Source organism: Hypanus sabinus, chromosome 10 (genome assembly GCF_030144855.1).
Source record: "Hypanus sabinus isolate sHypSab1 chromosome 10, sHypSab1.hap1, whole genome shotgun sequence".
NCBI classification, from domain to species: Eukaryota; Metazoa; Chordata; class Chondrichthyes; order Myliobatiformes; family Dasyatidae; genus Hypanus; species Hypanus sabinus.
The window spans coordinates 17,769,728-17,791,218 of NC_082715.1; the positions used below are offsets into that span (position 1 = coordinate 17,769,728).

The following is a 21,491-nucleotide window of genomic DNA, read 5'->3' on the forward strand; positions in this document are numbered from 1 at the left end:
TGGAAATGCTGCCAAGACTTGGGCAACTCTCCAAAAACAAGTGTAGGTTCTTCAGTGCTCTCAAGTCCATTGATGGTTCAAGAACTCAGGGTCCATGCCAGTGGGAACAAAGAACTTGTCAAGGACAGCAAGGCAGGTACGGTGCACTGAAGGGTTGCTTGAAAGAACTCCGCAACTATGACTCTGTCTTTGACATTTGTGCCCTTAGCTCCAATCCACAGCATATAATCCATTCTAGCCCATGTTCCCCAATGAATGGGAAGTTAAAAACGCAATATGCCAATGGTAATAAAACAGCAAGTCATTCTCCATGTCCAGCTCCATTCACTGAGGGAGATACAAAAAGAGGTTTTACAATTAACATTTGCTAAATGTCTTCTGCTAACCTGTTCACAGAAATAAGCACACACTCAGTGGACACTTTATCAGGTGTACCTGTACACTCGCTTGTTAATGCAAATACTCTGTGGTGTAACTCCCAGGTAACACTGATGAGAATCCTCAACGCTGACTCAGGCAGCGGGAGACTAGAGTGCACTTCGGACAAACATTATTACCACTTCAAGGCATCACTGACAGCTGGCTGAGCGATGACTCATGACTCATCACTCAAGGACACAAGCACACTTCGTCGCACCCGCTAAAATTCCACCTTGCACCCACTGGGGGTGCAGGCACCCCAGGTTGGGAACCCCTGCCCTAGAGTGAGGGATTTAGATGGGGTAGAGTTTCTTAGGTGTGTTCAAGAAGGTTTCTTGACACAATATGTAGATAGGCCTACAAGAGGAGAGGCTGTACTTGATCATGTATTGGGAAATGAACCTGGCCAGGTGTCAGGTCTCTCAGTGGGAGAGCATTTTGGAGATAGTGATCACAATTCTATCTCCTTTACCATAGCATCGGAGAGGGATAGGAACAGATAAGTTAAGAAAGCACTTAATCAGAGTAAGGGGAAATATGAAGCTATCAGGCAGGAAACTGGAAGCATAAATTGAGAACACACAAGGTAAATGGTAGAGCACTGAAGAGTGCAGTAGAACAGAGGGATCTAGGAATACAGATACAAAATTCCCTAAAAGTGGCATCACAGGTAGATAGGGTAGCAAAGAGAACTTTTGGTGGATTGGCCTTTATAAATCAAAGTATTGAGTAAAAGAGTTGGAATGTTATGGTGAGGTTGTATAAGGCATTGGTGAGGCGGAATTTGGAGTATTGTGTGCAGTTTTGGTCACCAAATTACAGGAAGGATATTAATAAGGTTGAAAAAGTGCAGAGAAGATTTACAAGGATGTTGCCAGGACTTGAGAAACTGAGTTACAGAGAAAGGTTGAATAGGTTAGGACTTTATTCCCTGGAGTGTAGAAGGATGAGGGGAGACTTGATAGAGGTATATAAAATTATGATGGGTATAGATAGAGTGAATGCAAGCAGGCTTTTTTCCACTGAGGCTAGGGGAGAAAAAATCCTGAGGACATGGGTTAAGGGTGAAGGGGGAAAAGTTTAAAGGGAACATTAGGGGAGGGGCTTCTTCACACAGAGAGTGGTGGGAGTGTGGAATGAGCTGCCAGATGAAGTGGTGAATGCAGGCTCACTTTTAACATCTAAGAAAAACTTGGACAGGTACATGGATGAGAAGTGTATAGAGGGATATGGTCCAGGTGCAGGTCAGTGGGACTAGGCAAAAAAATGGTTTGGCACAGCTAAGAAGGGCCAAAAGACCTGTTTCTGTGCTGTAATGTTCTATGGTTCTCTGGTTCTAATCATGTGACAGAGAATGGTGCAAAAACATTATCCTTTTTCTATCCTGTTTGTCCTTTCTTCAAAGAATTCCAACAGATTTGTCAGGCCAGATTTTTCCTTGAAAAATCCATGCGGACTATGGCGTATTTTATCATGTCCCTCCAAGTACCTTGAGACCTCATCCTTAGACATTAACTGCAATGTTTTCCCAAATACCAAGGTCAGACAAACTGGCCTATAGTTTCCTTTCTTCTGCTTCACTTCTTGAAGTGACATTTGCAATTTTCTAGTCTTTCAGAACCATTCTAACAATCTAGTGATTCTTGAAAGATCATTGCTAATCCCTCCATGAACGCTTCAGACACCTCCTTCAGAACCCTGGGGCTGTAGACCATCTGGTCCAGGTGACTTATCTACCTTCAGATCTTCCCGTTTCCGCAAGAATCTTCTCCATAGTAATGGTAACTTCACACATTTCACGACCCCTGACACCTGGAACTTCCACTATACTGCTGGAGTATTCCACAGTGAAAATTGGCACAAAATGCTTATTCGGTTCATCTGCCATTTTGTTGTTCCCCCATTACTACCTCTCCAGCATCATTTTCTAGCTGTTTGATATCCATTCTTGCCTCCCTTTTACACCTTACATATTGGAAGAAACGTTTGGTACCCTCTTTAATATCATTGGGTAGCTCACTTTTGTATTGCATCTTTACCTTCCTGATAACTTTTTAGTTGCGTTATGTTGGTTTTTAAACGCTTTCCAATCCTCTAGCTTACCACTATTTTTTGTTCAATTATACGTCCTCTTTTGGCTTTTATGTTGGTTTTGACTTTTCTTGTTAGCCATAGTTGTATCCTACTTTCTTTAGAATATTTTTTTCCTCTTTGTCATGTACAGTCTTTACCCTGTGCCTTCCAAAATGTTTCCTGAAATTCCAGCCATTGCTTCTCTGCGGTCACCCCCTCCTCTCTTGTGCCTCTGTAATTCCCAGTACTCCTCTGTAACACTGATCCATCAGACTTTAACTTCTCGTTCTCATCTTTCAGGGTGAATCCGATCATTTATGATCACTTGCTCCTAAAGGTTCTTTCACCTTAAGATCTCTAATCAATTCCGGTTCATTGCACAACACCAAATCCAGAATAGCTGATCCCTCGTGGACTCAATCATAAACTGCTCCAAAAAGCCATCTTGTACCACTCTAGAATTTCTCCCTCCTTGGATCCAGCACCAACCTAATTTTCACAATCTACCTGCATATTCAAGTGCCCCCTAACGATTGTATGCCTTTTGACATACGTTTTCTATTTCCCATTGTAATTTGTAGGCTACAACCTTACTACTGCCTGGGGGTCTGTACACAACTCCCATCAAGGTATTTTTACCTTTGCCTATTCATATTGATTCCATACCTTCAGACCGTACGTTACTTCTTTCTAATGATTTGATTTCATTGGCAATGGAATGATACCTCCGAAACTGTCCCCACAACTTCTTCCAAATTTACCTCCATGATAAATAAGCTAATGCATGTGTCCTTTCGGAGGGCAGAACCTCAACATTGAAACCCTACATTAACTCTGACAGGCAGGCTGTGTTACCGACCTCCCCGATCTAGACTCCCAAAACGGGCATCTTTACAAGCAACGTCACAACAAGGGATAACCAGGTGAATAGGTGAAATGATACAAGGATGTGCCCGAAAGTTCTCTGAACATCTTCACCAACTCTTAGGAAACTAGTTGCCCGGGACAACTCAAGTGATTGAGCGAACAGTTGGGTTGACACTGAGAACCTTGAGGCCAATGTCAGGTGCACATGGCAGACTGGCATAAAAGCACATGTAAAGGGAATGCACGACTCTGCCATCTGCTATCTCCATTAAGCACCTTGAAGAAATCCGGGCCGCAAAGGCTACCTTGTCTTCTCTCTTTCCCAGTTCTGAAGAACGGTCTCAGACCGCAAACCTTAAGGTGTCTTCTCTTCTTTCACATACTGCCCGCACTGCTCACTGTTTCCAGTATTCCTTCTGTTTTTCTTTTCCAGAATCCGCGGGAATGAAGTAGAAAGATCTCATCTTCAAACGCAAGGGGCTGGCCGGGGAGGAGATGAACTTGAAATGCGACGTGGAACACTAACTGGGAGCCTTGACGTGGATAGATATTCACAATTGGATGTTGCACGGTTAACCAAAGTTCCCCGTGACATCTTGAATTTGACTGAAATGCTAAAAGAAAAGTTAACATAACCCGCCTGTCGTGGTTTCGTGGGGAATCCGCTGTTCACAAAGACGGCGCTGCGAGGTCTACCGGAGACATGCTTGGAGCTGTCTGCTTGTTCACGATCGCGCCCTTCATCGTTTCTTCAAGCCGGTTGGGGAGCTGGTAAATCGAGAGGGGCCGCGTTAGGGAGACGTTCACTGACGTCGTGCCGCACCGCGTCCCATTTAAATGTCTGGTGTTCTTTTTGTACTTAGTCGGGTCGGAGAGGGTGGACGAGGCAGGAGGGGCTTGGGCGCTACGCGGCAGAATTTAGCTTTGCGTCCATGGCAGCGATGTTCGCGCACACTGGACACGATCGCCCATGAGCCCGTAGTCTCCAACGTCTTATCCCTGGTGCGGACTCCAGCCTTCGCCATGAGCTGTCTGGATGTTATGTATCAAGTGTATGGTCCTCAGCCTTATTTTGCAGCAGCGTACTCGCCTTACCATCATCAGGTATGCTTGATTGTGCAATAATCAATCTATTTTTCTGGATTCAAAGTTGGGGCTGTTCATTAAAAGTTCAATATAACTTCACTCAAAATTGGGGGTAATCACTCGAAGTATTAATATTAGGAGTTATAAATACTGTGTGGGACTGTCCTCCGGTACTACACAGTCCTAATATCCAACTCTCCGTGTGTTCCAGTTTACGGTCTGATAGCTAACAGAATCTCCCACCTCGGACAGTCGATGTCCATCTCACTTAACCACCTTATTCTGCCTTCAAAACCGCGGTGTCCCCCTGCGTGGCATAGTAACATGCAACTGCCCTGAAAGTGTGTGATTTGCAGATATTCAGCGCTGGATGAAACCATCAAGAATTGCCGCGGATAGTCACATTTATTGTGCCTTGCGCTCCTGAATACGATTCTATTATGAGTAGAATTGAAAGAAATCGCGTGACCCTAGGCAATCACAAGTCATTGAGGACCATATAAGTTATCATTTATTTATAGGCTTCAATCTATAGGACCCTTACAGTCCCCTGGGCGCCCCGAAAGCTCGCTACAGATCCTGTAGAGCTGCAGAACAGTTGCTTCAGCTGGTGGTTGTGATCTCGACTTTCCCTCTTTTCCAGAAATTAGCCTTCTACTCGAAAATGCAGGAGGCGGCGGATAGTGCGAACATCAGCGGGACGTTTTCTGTGCACGGCTCTGCGATCAAAGAGGAAGACCCGGGCAGCGAGAAAGAGCGCCCGCCCGAAGCGGAATACCTGAGCTCCCGCTGCGTGATCTTCACGTACTTTCAGGGTGACATTAGCAGTGTTGTTGATGAACATTTCTCTCGGGCACTGAGCCAGCCCAGCAGTTACACTACGGCCAGCGGTGGCTCCAAATCCGCCCGGGGAAGTTCCAGTTCTTGGAGAGGTGGGTTCGGTGTTCACGTTAAGTTAGCTGCCAGTAAAATGATATTATAACAACCAGACATCGGTTTAAATGCGCACGCCAATAACCCCACTTCGTGACTTTATTAAAATCCTTGCACCTAGTGTGGTACCTTTGCACGAAATCATGTCAATTTGGACATCTATGCTTTAGAGTTAAGCGCTTTAATATGAGTACGCATCAAGTCGAGTGTAAAGCTAGGTTTTGTATGTTAGCGGGAGCATCATCTGTTACATCCTTAAACTAATCGTGTATTAGAGCTGACGCCTTCATATCCCGGTAATAGTGTTGTTACGGCACAGGTACAATGGTTGGCGGGACAGGTACCGTTTCTCCAGGTGTCCGCAGCTCACCTTCGTTCAGGTGCATTCAAACAGTGACGACGTTGTTTCCTTGTGCTCCAAGTAGCTAACTGTGGCCTGAAATCTACTAACTCAGTGTCTACTTTCTCATTCACTTCCGCCATCCTATCTGTCTGCAAGTAGAAATTTGTTTCTTTGCCCGCCCCTTAAATTACAGAGATTGAGCGGTTTGCAGACTGAAATATGCCCCCAACGCTGATACAGATCTCGACGTTATAAAATACTGTCGTTATTGAATTCAGATAAATAATGACAGTGTCGCTTTATTCTGTCGCGTTCCGAGATTCGCTCTCAAACCACATCGATATCAAAGTTCGCCGGCTAAATCTGAGTTCATTGTAACAGTGGCCAGAAACTACTTGCCATTTCGATAACCGTAAATAACCTTAACATACCAATGTTGACACCTAAAATATACCATAAATCCGTCCCGTTTCGTAAGCTTGCCCTTCCTCAAAGTTCCATTCTGAATGTCTTTCCTTCCAGTCCATTACAATATTTAAATGAACCCGGTCAAATTATTTGAAGCTTAAATGATACGTTGATATCACCGCCATTAGCAGTGATAGCATATCCTGTGTAATTTAATGTCATTTCCAGGACACGCGGGTAAAGGGGAACTAGATAATTGTTACTCCGGATCCAATGCAGCACAAAATAAGTAGAACTCGATAAAGAATACAGAAATAGAAACACAATAAATATAAATATCTGATAGTTTATATACATAGATTGTTTGCATGTCCATAAAGTGATGCTAGGCGGAGGACTGTCCGCACATAAGGTGACTGCGATTGATCCAGAACATCGCAAAGTTCCTTTAGAAAGACTAAATTGTGTTTCAATTAAAATCATTTCAGTTGTTTGTCAATTGCCTTTACTTGAAAACTTTTAAAAACAAAGTGGGACAAATTTAAATATTACTTCTTGCTGGATATTTGGAGAATGCAACAAATATTCTCAGGTGCTGTTTAGCTTAGGTCCTTCCCTGGTATGTTGCTATAAACGTTCCCGTTTCCTCTGGTACCAATGTTGTTGTAACTTCTATTTCATTTAAATGCGTGAAATAGAAAATAAAAAGAATTCTGACGACCATGCATAAGATCTATTCTCACTCATTGTGAGAAAAAGCTAGTGTATTATAAAAATACCAAATTGAAAATAACAATTCCGTATCTGGGACATAGTGTAGGATGTCTTACAATGTAATTATTATTACTATATTATGTTATTATTTTTAATTTATTTATTGAGATATAACATGCAGTAGGCCCTTCTGACCCGTCAAGCCACATCACCTAGCAATCCCCTGATTTAATCCTAGCCTACTCACAGGACAACTTACAATGCCCAATTAACCTACCTACCAGTAAGTCTTTGAACTGTGAGAGAAAATCCATATGGTCATGCAGAGTACATACAAACTCTTTGCACACAGCAGCAGAAATTGAACCCAGTTTGCTGGTATTGTAAAGCGTTGTGCTATGCTATGTTACCATGCCACACCCCCCATTGGAAATATAATTTATACATTATTTGCAACATACTGTTTGCAAATATATTATTTACTGTATATCATAAATACATAATATTTATTCCATATCTGTACTTTAATTTTAACTCTATTTTATGTAATTCTTTACTTTTATGATTGTTGAAAGTTGCTGCTTTTTGTAACATGTTGTGTCCTGACTAATGCACCCCAGCAAAATTCCTAATACATACGAGGGGTGATTGATATGTTCGTGGCCTAAGGAGTCAATTTTAGAAAACCTGGCACTTTTATTTTTCAACATAGTCCCCTCCTACATTTATAACTTAGTTCAGCAGTCATGGAGCATACGGATCTTGGACCTCCAGAAAGTCTCCACACCATGTGTGATTGATAACTCATCTCCTTCTACTGTAGGTCACAAACTTATCAATCACCCCTGATGAGTTATTAACTTCAAACTTTCTGCATAATCACTCGAAGAGTTGAACTGCATGTGCATGTAACGAGAGCTGTATAACTCATTTCCTTCTACCTTAGGCCACAAACTTAACAATCACCCATTTGTGGACACTTTCTGGAGGTCCAAGATCCGTATGCTCCACGACCACTGGACTGAGTGTGTAAATGTAGGAGGGGACTATGTTGAAAAATAAATGTGCTAGGTTTTCCAAAATTGACTCATTCTACCTTAGGGCATGAACTTATCAATCACCCCTTGTACCGTATGAATGTATATGGCAAACAAAGTTGATCCTTCATATATAATTTTTTTCTAATGAGAAAAGCCTGATTTGTGTTTTTACAAATATTGATTGGAATCATTGTTACTGAAAATTAACAGCAGTTTCCCCATGTTCTCTTGCTTTGCAGAGGGCGCCTTCCCAATGAACCAGAGAGGTTTTCCTCCTTCCTTCTGGAACAGCACTTACCAGCCCTCTATGTCAGCAAGCTTAAGTAGCAGTCTAGGTAATGCCCTAGCAGGAGCCCCCTCTGAGCTGCCTTTTGGAGCCGACCCATACTCGAGTGCCTCTTTGCACACACATCTGCATCAAGGAGCCCCCGAGCCCTGGCACCACCATCACTACTCATTGGGATGTGCTGTCAGTACACAGAGTTCTGTCTACACACGGCCTAGCATGCATGACGTATATGGGGTCGGTGCCCCTTTTGACCCACGCTACAGTTCACTATTAGTGCCTTCAGTGAGGCCGCACAGGCTTCCCGCTGTCCCTACACCCCAATGTGACCTGGCAAAGAGTGACACGACCTCTGCATGGACCACGGGGGCCTTTACGGGTCCCTCCACTGACATGAGCCAAACCCTCAACATCAATGTGGATGCAGGTAAATACTTTGAAAGAAGCGAATGCAGAGGTGATAAACCAGAAAAGGGTCCAACAGCTGAAAGTGATTGTTTTCTGCTGGGTATTGAAATAATCTGTTAAAAGAGCGGTGGGGAGGGTGAGGGGGGGTGGTTTGATTCGTGGAAGTGTCACATGTAACAGACAGAATGAAGTTGATATTCTTTATATTTTTACCATGGGACCCCTCAGTAGCATAGTGGTTAGTGCAATTGCTTTTCAGCACGAGCGGCCACCGATCAGGGTTCTGTTCCCACTGCTGTCTGTATGGAGCTTGTACATTCTCTCTGTGACCACTTGCATTTCCTCCAGGTGTCCTGGTTTCCTCCCACATTCCAAACGACATCAAGTTAGTGCTAGGGAGTTTTGGACATGCTACATTGGTCGGCTGAAGTGTGGCCCCAGCACAGTCCCTTGCACTGTGTTGGTTGCTGTTGCAAAATGCTGTATTTCACTATATGTTTTAAGGACCAATAAATCTAATCTTTATAAAGCTAATCTTTATCTTTGATGCTGTTAAAGCATAAAAGAAATGAATAGCTTTTGGAAACATCGTGAAATTGTTCTGTTTGTAGTCATTTCAGATTTGAACTATACAAGCCAAAAGGGTTCTCGATAGGATTGCAAACATAATGAATGCCTCAGGTCTGAAGAGATAGGAGTGTGAGGACTGCCTTCAGTGCCCTAGTGTGGGAGCCTGCAAAGAGGCCCTTTCTGGAAATCAGTTGGTGAGGTGGAGGTAGAAATAATCCTAGATGTTAAGTTTACCACAGTAAAACAACACATTTTCGCACATTGTATTTCATGCAGCAAGATCTCGGAAACCTGCAGGTGAACAAAACCCTAGCATCCCCTCAGCATTAAATTCCTGGGGATACCATTAACTAGAATGATCATTGAATCTATTTCATAAATAATATGCAGGCAGAGACCAAGTATTCTATAGGGAGTTTAAAAAAAACAAAATGCTGGAGGAACTCAGCAGGTCAGGCAGCAGCTATGAAAATGAAAAAATAGTCGACGTTTCCAGCCAAGACCTTTCCACAGGACTGGAAGGGCAGGGGGAAGATGCCAGAATAAAAAGGTTGGGAGAGGTGGAGGGAGGATAGCTAGAAGGTGGTAGGTGAAGCCAGGTGGGTAGGAGAGGTAAAGGGCTGGAGAAGAAGGAATCTGATAGGAGAGGAGAGTGAACCATAGGAGAAAATGAGAAGAGGTAAGAGGCCAGAGTAGGGAATACAAGAAGAGGAGAGAAGGAGGGAATTATTTTTTAACTGGAAGAAGAAATTGATATTCAAGCTATCAGGTTGGAGACTAATATGGAATATAAAGTGATACTCCTCCACTCTGAGGGTGGCCTCTTCATGGCACAAGAGACCAACATGTTGGAACAGCATTGGGAATCAGAATTAAAATGCTTAGCCACTGGGAAGTTCCCCTTTAGGTGGGCAGAGTGGAGGTGCTATACGATGCAATCCCCCAACATGGTGGCTCTTACCAATGTAGAGGAGTTCCCATCAGGAACATTAGACATAATAGATTCACAGATGAAGCATTGCCCCACCTGTAAAGACTGTTTGGGGCACTGACTGGAGGCAAGGTAGGAGGTGAATGGGTAGGTGTAGCACTTCGGTCACTTGCAGAGATAAGTGCCAGGAGGGACGAATGGACCTTAGGTCCTATTCTCACATTGCATTTCCACATGGCCAGAAGTGTGGTGGTGTACAAAAATAACAAGCATTTGGGAATCCCACCATCTGCAAGTTCACTTCCAACTCACACACGATCTGCCTTGAAAGTGTGTCTACATTCCTTTGACATTGCTGGATTAAAATCTGGCAACCCTGTAGCTAAAGCCACATATTAGCTAATGGGCTGGATTTCCCTGGACCTGGCCCGTGCTTCAAGTTTATCATGGGACCGCATACCTTGGCAGCCTCACACCTCCTAATGTCCTCCAGGTATCATTGACACAACTCCACAGAATAACAGATTAGCCTCCTATGAGTCTCCCAAACTGTTAATGACCATCTTTTTTGACCTCCTAACACATCATGCTGTCAAAGATCTTTACTGTTTCTAAATATTTTTGGTGATTAGGAATGCTCAGAAATGGCAATAAAATGTGCATAATTATTAAAAATTACAAAGAAAAGGGTGTAATATCTTAAATGCATGTAAAGTATATAAATTAATTAAAGGACTATGTTAATTAATGTTTCAAAAGACTTTCAGCTACTTTTTCAGAGGAAGTCGGTGGCATTCATAGATACACATAGTGTAACCAGCCAACCAGCTCCGAACTCATGGACACCCCTGGGTCAACGTTAAGTGCAGGGGTGAGAGATTAGATGCAATAGCACTCAATAGGTCTTGAAAGGGTGGAACCTACCAAATGTTGAAAGGTCTGAAGTGGATGTTTCCTGTAATGGACCAGTAGGTGCAGCTCCAGAATAAAAGGGCATGCCTTTAGAACAGAAATAAGGAAGAACTTCTTTAACCAGATGGTGCTGAATCTGTGGAACTCATTGCCACCCACAACTGTGGAGTCTAAACCACTAGGTATATTTAAGAAAGAGGCTGATAGTGAGGGTGTCCCTGGGAAAAGATGGGAGAATGGGATTGAGAAGGAATAATAAATAGTCAAGTTAATTTTATTGTCATTTAACTACATACACGAATACCACCAAATGAGACAACATTTCTCCAGACTAGTTTGTAAAGCACAGTAGTATACATAACACATATATAACACACAACTTAGGAAAGTAAGGATAAAATCTACAAAAGAAGTACACATCAGATAAACAATGTACAGTGCATTAATTAAATATTGCAAGGTACAGTACAAAGTTTGAGTGTACTGTACAATCAGCCAAGATTGAATAGTGGAGCAGACTCGATAGGTTTAATGGCCTAATTTTGCTCTTTTGTCTTACAATCTTACAGTCTGAACTCCAGTGTATTCCACATTTTGACACTGGCTCATTGTTATCAATTTGAACGTGTAGCATTTGAATGCATACTAAGTTTACAAAGTAAAATACTGCGAACACATTACAGGATATTCTCAATCTGTGATGCAAACAAAACTGTTCATGTTCAGTAGATCCTACAAAGATTTAATCTTATTATGGTCTCATATTAACAAGTGTTGATTGACATAACCTGAAAAAAAATCTGTAATATTAAAAGTAGAGAAATATTCTGCCCAATTTAAATATGAAATAAAAGCAACAGAATAAATAGACCTATCAGGATCTGAAGCAAAAAGATACTAAGAAATATTGCTTGAGTAACAGGACATTAAAATTAATGTTGGTTAATAATCTTACAGTATGGCTTTCAATGAGTCTGTGGAGAAAAAAAATTGTGGCCATCCAAAAAAAAGTGTTTTAATAAAGTCATGCTATTACATAGATCCATGGAATTAATTATCAATTGTTGAAAAATCATGATGCTAAATATGCTGTTTAGATTTGAGCCACAATAATCAGAGATTGCACTATAAGTCTTCAGGGAATTAATTATAGCAAAGCATTGCAAAGTATTTAAACTACAGAGGAGATACAGGAAAATATTATGAAATTTTCATATTTCCCTTTTAATATGTTAATTATAGGTCAGCATGGATTGTGTCAAGAACAACATACGGGTCATGTTATTGTATAATAAATCATGGTTTCTACTTTTCTTCCCCTTTATAAAGAACAGCACATGGCATCATAATAAAAAGTGCTTTATAATGCTGGTATTAATTAACAAAAGAAAAAAAAACACTATAATATGGAAATCCTGGTACTGAAAGTGTAGATTTACAGTAGAATGCTTATGAGTGAAGGATAAATGATGTATCCTTGAGAGGTAATGTGTCCAGATTTCAAAACTTGGTTGATTACTATCATATTGTTTCAGAAAAAACAATGAGTCATGAACAAGGGGTAATTATCCAATTATGAGTTTAATTCTAATCATCAATTAATGAAACTAATCACAAATGATTCAGCTAATCAAAGGGATGTGATTTCACTGACTTCATATAACCATTTGATTATCTTAGCCAAAAAGTTTGCAATTTCTTACATAACAAGTTATAACTGAAATGTATTGCATTGGGCTAATTGTAAACTTGTAGAAAAGAAATATTTTGTAATATTGCCAAATATTTGGGATCTGTGTGCATTTGATTGTCCTCTTGTTCTGAGGCTGCATTGGCACTAAATCTAGCTTTAGCCCTGTGTGCTGCAAGCATATACCAGGAATTTTGGCCCTGACTCAAACTTCTTATCTGCAGCTCCAGCAAAGAATACACAGCACAGAGAGCACACAAGATGAATCCATATCCTATGATAAGATAAGAATAGGAATTAACTCTCTAGCACAATTCCCATTGCCAAATGCAAGGCCTTAATGTGAAAAATTTGTTGCAATGTATTTGCATCTCATATTATACTTCGTGAAAGTTCTGTTACACCACAACAGCAGGCCCTAGATGTCTTATACATCTCCCAGTTGACAGAGATCTGTGCATGTGGGGTTGGAGGCATATCAGGATTTTTGCTCAGCTTGAGGTAATTCTTAAATTTTTTGGGAAGAATAATAGCGATATTCATCTTATAAAAACATTAAAAGTATTAGTTTATAAAGGTGTTTTTGATTCACACCAGGTCAGAATCTTGTTCAACCATACTAAAGATGGTCTCACTTTTGTAACTTTGATATATATACATACCTTCAAGATGGCATCTGCTAGTTTCATTATGATGCACACATCTTCACATCTGGGCTTAGTCAATACATTGTTGCTAAGACAATATTAAACCATATCCTTACCTTTGAAGATTTATATCACCTGGTCATGTTTCACTGATTAAATGTAGGCCTAAACTTCATGGGCACACTATTGTTTTGAAATGGGTTTATTTTATAGCGATTTTCAGTTTTGTTAAAAATTCCTTCTGTCTGTGAGCGATGTTGCTGATAGGAGGCATGGCCGGTTTTAAGCACTCCCGAATTAGCTGAAGGCGAGGTTAGACGCCCCACTTTCTCAGTATTTCCTGATGACACATTCATAAGAGTGTCTCTGACTGCCCCTCTGGCCTCTGCGTGTGATTTTGTGCCACATTATGAACAGCTGTGTGCCATTGAGCTGTGTGGGAATTGTGGTATGAGCTCTTATTAGAGTTATTTCATGTAGGACTTTACAGTTGACATAGCAAGGAGATTTTTATCCTATTGGTTTGGACAGGATTCAAATAAACAATATATCAACTCTCTGCACTAATTGGATTCGAAAGTTATGTAGGGCTGTTACAAATATATTTTCATATGTCCCGTTACTTTGTTAACGCGCCTCAGCATTTTCGGTACTTAGAGTGGGGAAACGATTATCCTAAAGCTTTAGACTTATTTCATCATAAAAATGTGAAGCACAATAGAGTTACAAATAGAGTCCAATAAATAACATCTTCTGTACATCAATTATTTATACATAATATGCAGTTTTCGGAGTGAACAATCCAGATATAACTAGCCATTGTCCCGTAATGAATGTTCCTAATTGAGTTACGTGCAAAGCAAGGGTGGAAATATTCCACTAATATCAGTCGGTGCTGCTGAAATTATCCTACTTATTACTGACATCGAATCGTTTAAGAGACAAAGATTTGTTTAAAAAAAAAACAGAATATATAGGGGTGTGTATAATGCGTTTGCGGCGAAACATCGTTTAAAATTCGGCGTTTCGGAACCTACGTAGCCTGTTCACATTGGTAGCAACGGGGAAATCGATCGTTTATTGAAAGCGGCTAAATAATTCTAAATTTGCAAAAGATTTTATTTGGTGGCGTGAACCGTGCAATCCCTTTAATAATACGTATTCATGGTGACAATATCAGTTATCAGTAAATGGTTTTCATCTCAGACATATCAAATCCACAAACATCAGATCCAAATGCTGAACAAAATGTTTCAGTTCGCGGCATTAAAGGAATGTAGAGATTTAATGAGAACTCAGATGCAGTCAATGACTGGATTTGCTTCCTTGGTCTCTTACATGTATCGACGTAAGTGATAAGTAGGGTCATTTCAGCAGCGCCGATTTATATCAATCAGAATATGTTCACCTTTTCACACATAACTTATTTAGGAACATTTATTGCCGAAGGTCACTAACCACAGCTGAACGTTAGGTTTTTCATTCATGTATTCAGAAAAATTATTCAGGAAGTGAAGGTTATCAGTCGAATGTAGTCGCGTTAAGATTTTTAAGCGAGGTTTACAACAAGAAATATATTGTAGAAAGATAGTGCATTGTCTGAAAAACAGATGAATGAAATGCCCAGACATAATTGTGTAGAGATTGTTCGTAATGTGTGTTACATTAATATGAACAGCAGGAATGAGTTTGGCAATATTGGAATTTATGTCTGCTCTTTACTTCAGAACTATTTCAATGTGATTGGCTTTTATATAACATTTAAATTTGAAAAGATTTGGATAATTGAGTGACGTTTAACAGTGAACGGCAGCAGATGAATTCGGAGCTAGTTTTCAGCTTTTCTGGTATATTCCGGTATATATAATTTAACCGCTAAAGTACAAGTGAAACAGTAGCTGTATAAAACGAAAACGGGGGCTGGGCACGGGGATAAGGCAATTGGTCGAAAGGAAATCGCAAGCTGAACATTGGGAAATCTGTTCAAATTAAAACTGGGGCTACAGACAGGAAAACTGAATGGACAAAGTAAATACAGGACGCATGAGACAGAGCATACAAGTAGAATCAAAGGCATGATTACTAAGGGCGTCAAAGGTTATTCTTGTTTATTTCGAGCGGGAATCCCTCGGTTAACGGTGGGGGTGCGCGGCATTGAAAGGTTGGGAACTCCCGATTTCAAGGTTCAGCGCAGAACAGGCGCTTCGGGCCCAGCGAGCCGCACCGCCCAAGAACTCCTAGCCTCATCACAATGACCAATTGCTAACCGGTAGGTCAGGACCGTGGGAGGATACCGGAGCACCCGCCGGAAACCCAAGCGGTTCGAGGGGAAAACGTACAAACTCCTTACAGGTGGCGCCGGAATTGAACTCCGAACTCCAGAACGCCCCCCCGAGCAAGTAATAGCATCGCGCTAACCGCTGCGCTACCGTGGGTTAGGAAGAGAAGGTAGGGTTGAGATGGAAAATAAGTCAACCGTGATGGAATAGTGGAGTGGACTCGAGCGGCCGGATAGCCTAACTCCGCTCCTCTGTCTTGAGGTCTATATTTTTTTGAAGTACCAAAGGAATGTTAGTACAAGAGACAGCGCCCAGGTGGTGTTGCTGTTTTTCTCGATCATTTGTGAACTGGCCCGCTTTTCCTATATTTCTCTGCGCTTTTAGCTGGATCTTCTATCTCTTATTTGTCCTGACTTTCAGAGATCCGCTTTCTATCCCTGTTCTGCTTACATGTCCTATCTTCTTCTTTTTTTTCGCCTTTGTTTTTTTTTACTTTCTCAGGTCTGCCGCACCAGGAAAAAAACAAGGATCTTTACTGGTTTTAGAGCACTCATCAGCTACCTCGTTTGGCTGCCCTGTAATTTCTACCTGAAACATTTCTCTTCCTCTGTGTACAGTGTGTAACAGATTTTGATCTCGGTTTCAGCTCGCCGCTACTCCCTTTGTGGTGGATCCCTGTTAAACTGAGTGTTTATTACACAACAAAACGCTTCAATCAAACATAACACAAAAAAAAAACAGTTTTTGGAAAAATAAAGTAATGTTTCAAACTCCGCAGTTGATCAGCCGGCCCGTAGAAGCTAAAAAAAAAATGTGACTGTATCCTTTCTAGATTGCACGCTCCCCTGCGGGAGGACTTTACGAGAGGAAGTTGGTTTGAAATGTCTTGGATTTTAACACATTTTCGGAAATGTGCTCATTCTTTTAAAGGAACACCGAGGTATCTGAATCAAATTCTACTCGAATCGAGGGTGTGTTGAATGGGCCGATTGGGATTTCAAAGAATCCGCAGTTGGGTATTTCATAACAGATTACTTCGACTAGACCCAACAAGCTCGGTTTTTTTTAAAAAAAAAGGACAATGAGCTGAGATGGTAACAGGACCACAAAAGGAAAACGAATCATTACATGGGGGGGGGGGGGGAGAGAGAAACAGAATGCGGATAGTCCGGATAAGCATTCCAATTGTTTCTCTCGCGAATCTGCCTAACGATTAAAACTCCCCAAAACTGGAGTCATAATGAGGTCGAATATAGCGTGGCCTTTCCCGCAGCCACCAGATCTACAATGCAGCAGCTGTTGGGACAACTGTGAAAACTATCGGGCTCTCAGAGAGGAAGCCGCGCCGGCCGGGTGCTGGGCGGCGTTTGTTGCGCCTAAAAACTGACGAGTAGGAGCTTCTGACGACCCCATCTCCGAGGCTGAATGAAGCAATGGAAATGGATGGACTCCACATCACGCGGTGAAAAGTGAGAGGGAATGGGGGGGAGCAATTTTCAGGTTACGCAAGCGTAATTGTCCGACCGATGAAGTCCGGTAAATTGAAACGTTTTAATTCTATGAGTCGGTAAAGGTTCTTTTTCTTTGTTATCGTTGCTATTTTAACCATTTCCGAGATTGATTTGTAATTATAACAGTGAGTGAATATGTCTAGTCATTCGCGAAATAAAGTAGTTTAAAAAAAACTATGTAAAAATAGATTGTATAAAATTTTACTATTTTAGCAAGGCAACGCGAGTTAAGTGTGAATATTTGTTAACTTTATTTCCGTTTATTCATGCATTAAACTTGTGAAGGTGAAGTTGAGAGCTGGATTGTCCACCTAAATTCAAATTGATAGTGTTCAGCATCCAATATCGTGCACGATTTAACGCATGTTTTTGCCTTTTACAAAACTGGCAACTCCTGTATTGTGGATGTTTCCTCTTAATCACAATAACTGTTTGCTTGGGAGATGAGTGTAGAATTTTTATACAAAACGCTGTCTGAAGGGGGAGGGGCACTCGATAGTGATCACTTCCCAACCTCGCTCCTCCCGAAACCGTACACAATTACGATTATATTTGGAATAGGGCTTCCCACCGCCCCGCCAGGCTCGGCACGGATTTCTACGATGTCGAGAGCGGCCTGGCATCCAAACCCCCTCCCCTCACCCCGAAACGCCAATCCATTTTCATAGTTATTGACACAGTAGCTGCAGTCAATATAACAGGTGAGTGAGATCTACCGTAAATGCTCTTCCCACCTCACGGATCAGTGACAACATCATACTTCCCGATCTGGTGTGCAACGCAAGGGAAAGGGGAAGACAGGGACCTGAAAGACAACGTACTTGGTCTGAAAGTGCCGACACTCGGCAGTAAGAGGCGTGGGGTGAAATGTGGTATTTCCTATTTGCAGCTGCCTGCGATTTTCCGCCAATTTCATGTCCGGAAAATCACGAACCACAGAAAACAGTCAAAATATATCGTTTCCCTATTAATTGTTTAAGGGTTTTATCATATTTCCTTGTCCCAAGTATCTGGCAGAGTAAAATAAAATCTTACTAGGACAGTAGAACAAATTAAAATCTCCCCAACAGTTATTTTCCACATTTAGCTTTAAATTTCGTGTCGTGTAAATCCAACAACTTGGAACCCAACAGTGACAACATCGGCCACATTAATCCAGTCGCATTTTCAAACTAATAAGCTAATGACTTCCTGGGAGAACGCATCATCTTGGAGAGCGTAAAGATAGAATGAACGGTATGTTGTGTTAATAGCTCACTTGACTATAATAGCGGCCGCTGGACTAGTTAATTGTGCAAATCCTAAATCAGCGTTTGCGGCGGACAACATGCCGACAAATCAGTGTAAATGCAGCATTTTCTGAATTGATTTGAATCCGATCTGACTGTTGAGATAACACAGCCCTGCTCGGGGTTGACGTACAGCCTGTCAAATGAATCGGTTCCAAGGTGCCTGATATTCGAGAGGGAACGCTCGCAAGCTTATGTTTCCATGGTTGGAATATTTGTAAAGTTAACGCATAATCTGAAAGTGGACGCCAATAAATTATTGGGTGCTAATTGGGGCCTGAGTGTGACCGTCACTCGGAGTCAATTCCACCACACAACCCTCGTAACCAAAAAAGGGAAACGGGCTTGAGACCGAAACAGCACAGTTGCCTCAAGAAATGACCTCTTGTAAAGCCACGGGGCCCTCAGATCCCGCTTTCAACGGCATGTGATCATTTCAAACAGGGCAGGCAACCTAGTCCGAATAGATCGCATCGCATGATGAGCTCCCGCGAACTCTAAAAAAAAATGAGCTCCCGATTATAGTAGTGGCTTAAGTGATTCGGAGACAACGGGACACAGGGTGTAGTTTCCAGTTGAAATAGAACCCATCAGTAAAGTTGGTTTAGGCTGAAGTTTTGAGACAGATTCCTCGTTAACTTTTGTGGTTTCATATATCGCCGACCCTGAAGATGCTCAGTTATTTTCATAACAGTGAACTACCCGCATGGGAATACTGCACATTCATCGAGTGAGCTGAAGACTCACTCCAGCACTGGTGAAACACGGGGAAACAAAACAAGAGTCAGAATCAGTTTAATTATCACTGACGTACGTTGTGAAATCTGTCGTTTTAGTGCATAAAATATACTATAAATTACAATATAATAGATATATACACACGTGAGGAAGTGTTCATGGGGCCATGCACCGTCCAGAAACCTGACGGCAGAGGCGAAGAAGCTCCGCCCTTCCTAAAACGGTGAGTCACTTCAAACACACACTGTACCAAAAGGGAAATATCCTGGTTGTCGGGGGTCCTTAATGATGGATGCTGCCTTTTGGGTCATCACTTTTTGAAGATGTCCTCGATGCTAGGGGGGGGGGGTGGTGCCCACGAGGGAGGCTGGCTGAGTTTACAGCCCCCAGCAGCTTCTCCGATCCTGTACGGAGATCCTTCCATGCGAGATGGTGCTGCAGTCAGCATGCTCCCCGCGGTACATCCGCAGAAATTGTAGAAAGCTCCGAATTACTATGCAACAACTTATAAAAATCATTTTGAAATTCTAAATATGATAGATTCTGACATATGTTTCCACTGCTCATTAACTCGCTCAATTTCCACCCGTACGTTTAAGGAGCTACTTTTCTTCAGTCGCCAGTGTAGATATTTTGGTACATTCGCCGAAGAGGTGCTGTGAATCAAGGGAATCACTGCTTATTAGTCACCTGCTGAGTGTTCATACAAATGCGAGTTAGTGACAAGGAGCATTCAGATAGTTATTGCTACCTCTGCATCACATCACTTCCTGCACTCCAATCAGTCCGATGAATTACTTCTCATCACGTGGATTAAAAATCATTTCAAGATTCAAAGTTCAAAGTAAACTTATTATCAAAGACCTTATATATCACCAAATACTACCATTTCGTTTTCTTGTGGGCATTCACTGTGAAAACAGAAGTACAAAGTGAAAAACTACACCCAAAAACTGACAAACGATACAAATACAAAAAATAAACGAGTAATAAATGATATAATAAGTAAGTAAATGCATAATACGGAGAACGTGAGGGGTAGCATCCTTGAAAGTGAGTCCATAGGTTGTGGAATCGGTTTAGTGCTGAGGTAGGTGAAGTTATCCATATTGGTTCAGGAGCCTGATGGTTGAAGGGTACTAACTGTTCCTGAACCTGGTGAGGTCCTGTACCTCCTTCCCAATGGCAGCAACAAGAAGCCAGCACGGGTTAATTAAATGCAGGCTCACAGCCTAGACCTTCACTGTCTAATTCAGTCGAGCACAGTGTCACCAATATTAGGCGGCAACCAAAAGGTAGAATGACAGTCACATCCTGACAATTTTATAATGTTTCCAGTCTTTGGACTGAATTTCCATCCAATTCAATGGGTTGTACCACTTTCAATATTCTTTACTATGTTTTTACTCATTGGCTGGAACATTGACTTTTGACTTCAACGCTCAGATTTCAGGAAAAAGAGAGCAGGTCATTGACTTCAGGAAGGGGGATGATGCTCATGATTCCACTTACATCAATGGTGCAGAGGTTGAGAGATTAGGGATCTTCAAGTTCCTAGGGGTGAACATCACAACAGCCTGTTGTGGCCAACCACAATGATGTCTCGGTCCTCACTAATTTTTATCAATGTACCATAGATAACATCCAGTCCATAGGTATCTTGGCTTGGTATGGCAAATGCTCTGCCTGTGATCACTGGTACCCGCAGAGAGCTGGGGACACAGCTCTGCGCATCATGGAAAGTGGCCTGCAGCCCACGAACTCCTATAGACATGCAGTGTAATTAAAGACCCCACCCATGCTGGACATTCTTTCTACTCCCTCTCCCATCCAGCAGAAGATGCAAATATCTGAAAGTACATACCACCAGGCCTTCTCTGCTTCTCTGCCAGGCCTTCTCTGCTGTTGCAAGACTATTGTTTCCCTACTATGAAGAACTCTTGACCTCACAATCTACCATTTTGTGACCTTTCACCTTACTGTCTACCTGCGATGCACTTTCTCTGTACTGTAACACATTACATGAACCCTGTTATTGCTCTATCTGCTACTACCTCAAGGCACTGTTTAATCAATTGATCTGATTTGCCAGGATGCAAATGGTTTTCACGGTACCTCAGTACATGTGACAATAATAAGCCAATTTATACATTTTCGTGTTCCCCTTTTCACTTATACCATTTCATACTAGCTTTGCAATTGCAAGACATGGTTTAGCCCAGTGTTTCTTGGATATCTTGGGAAGTAGATGGGTGGGAGGGTTGATCAGCTGTGCAGTTTCTACTTTCACACCCCGCTTCATACGTCTTCTGGATGAAGATCCTTCCTCTTCCAGGGATGAGGTCT

The 21,491-nt window shown here is 41.8% G+C and overlaps 1 protein-coding gene across 1 annotated transcript; it reads left to right on the forward strand.

Annotated features, from left to right (window-relative positions):
* Window positions 1–4,383: 4,383 nt before the first annotated feature.
* On the forward strand, window positions 4,384–16,294 carry vgll2a (vestigial-like family member 2a). The gene is made up of 4 exons (XM_059981232.1): window positions 4,384–4,464; window positions 5,090–5,378; window positions 8,124–8,597; window positions 16,254–16,294. Exons 1-4 carry the CDS (start codon window positions 4,384–4,386, stop codon window positions 16,292–16,294), a joined length of 885 nt encoding a protein of 294 aa, XP_059837215.1.
* The last annotated feature ends 5,197 nt before the right edge of the window (window positions 16,295–21,491 follow it).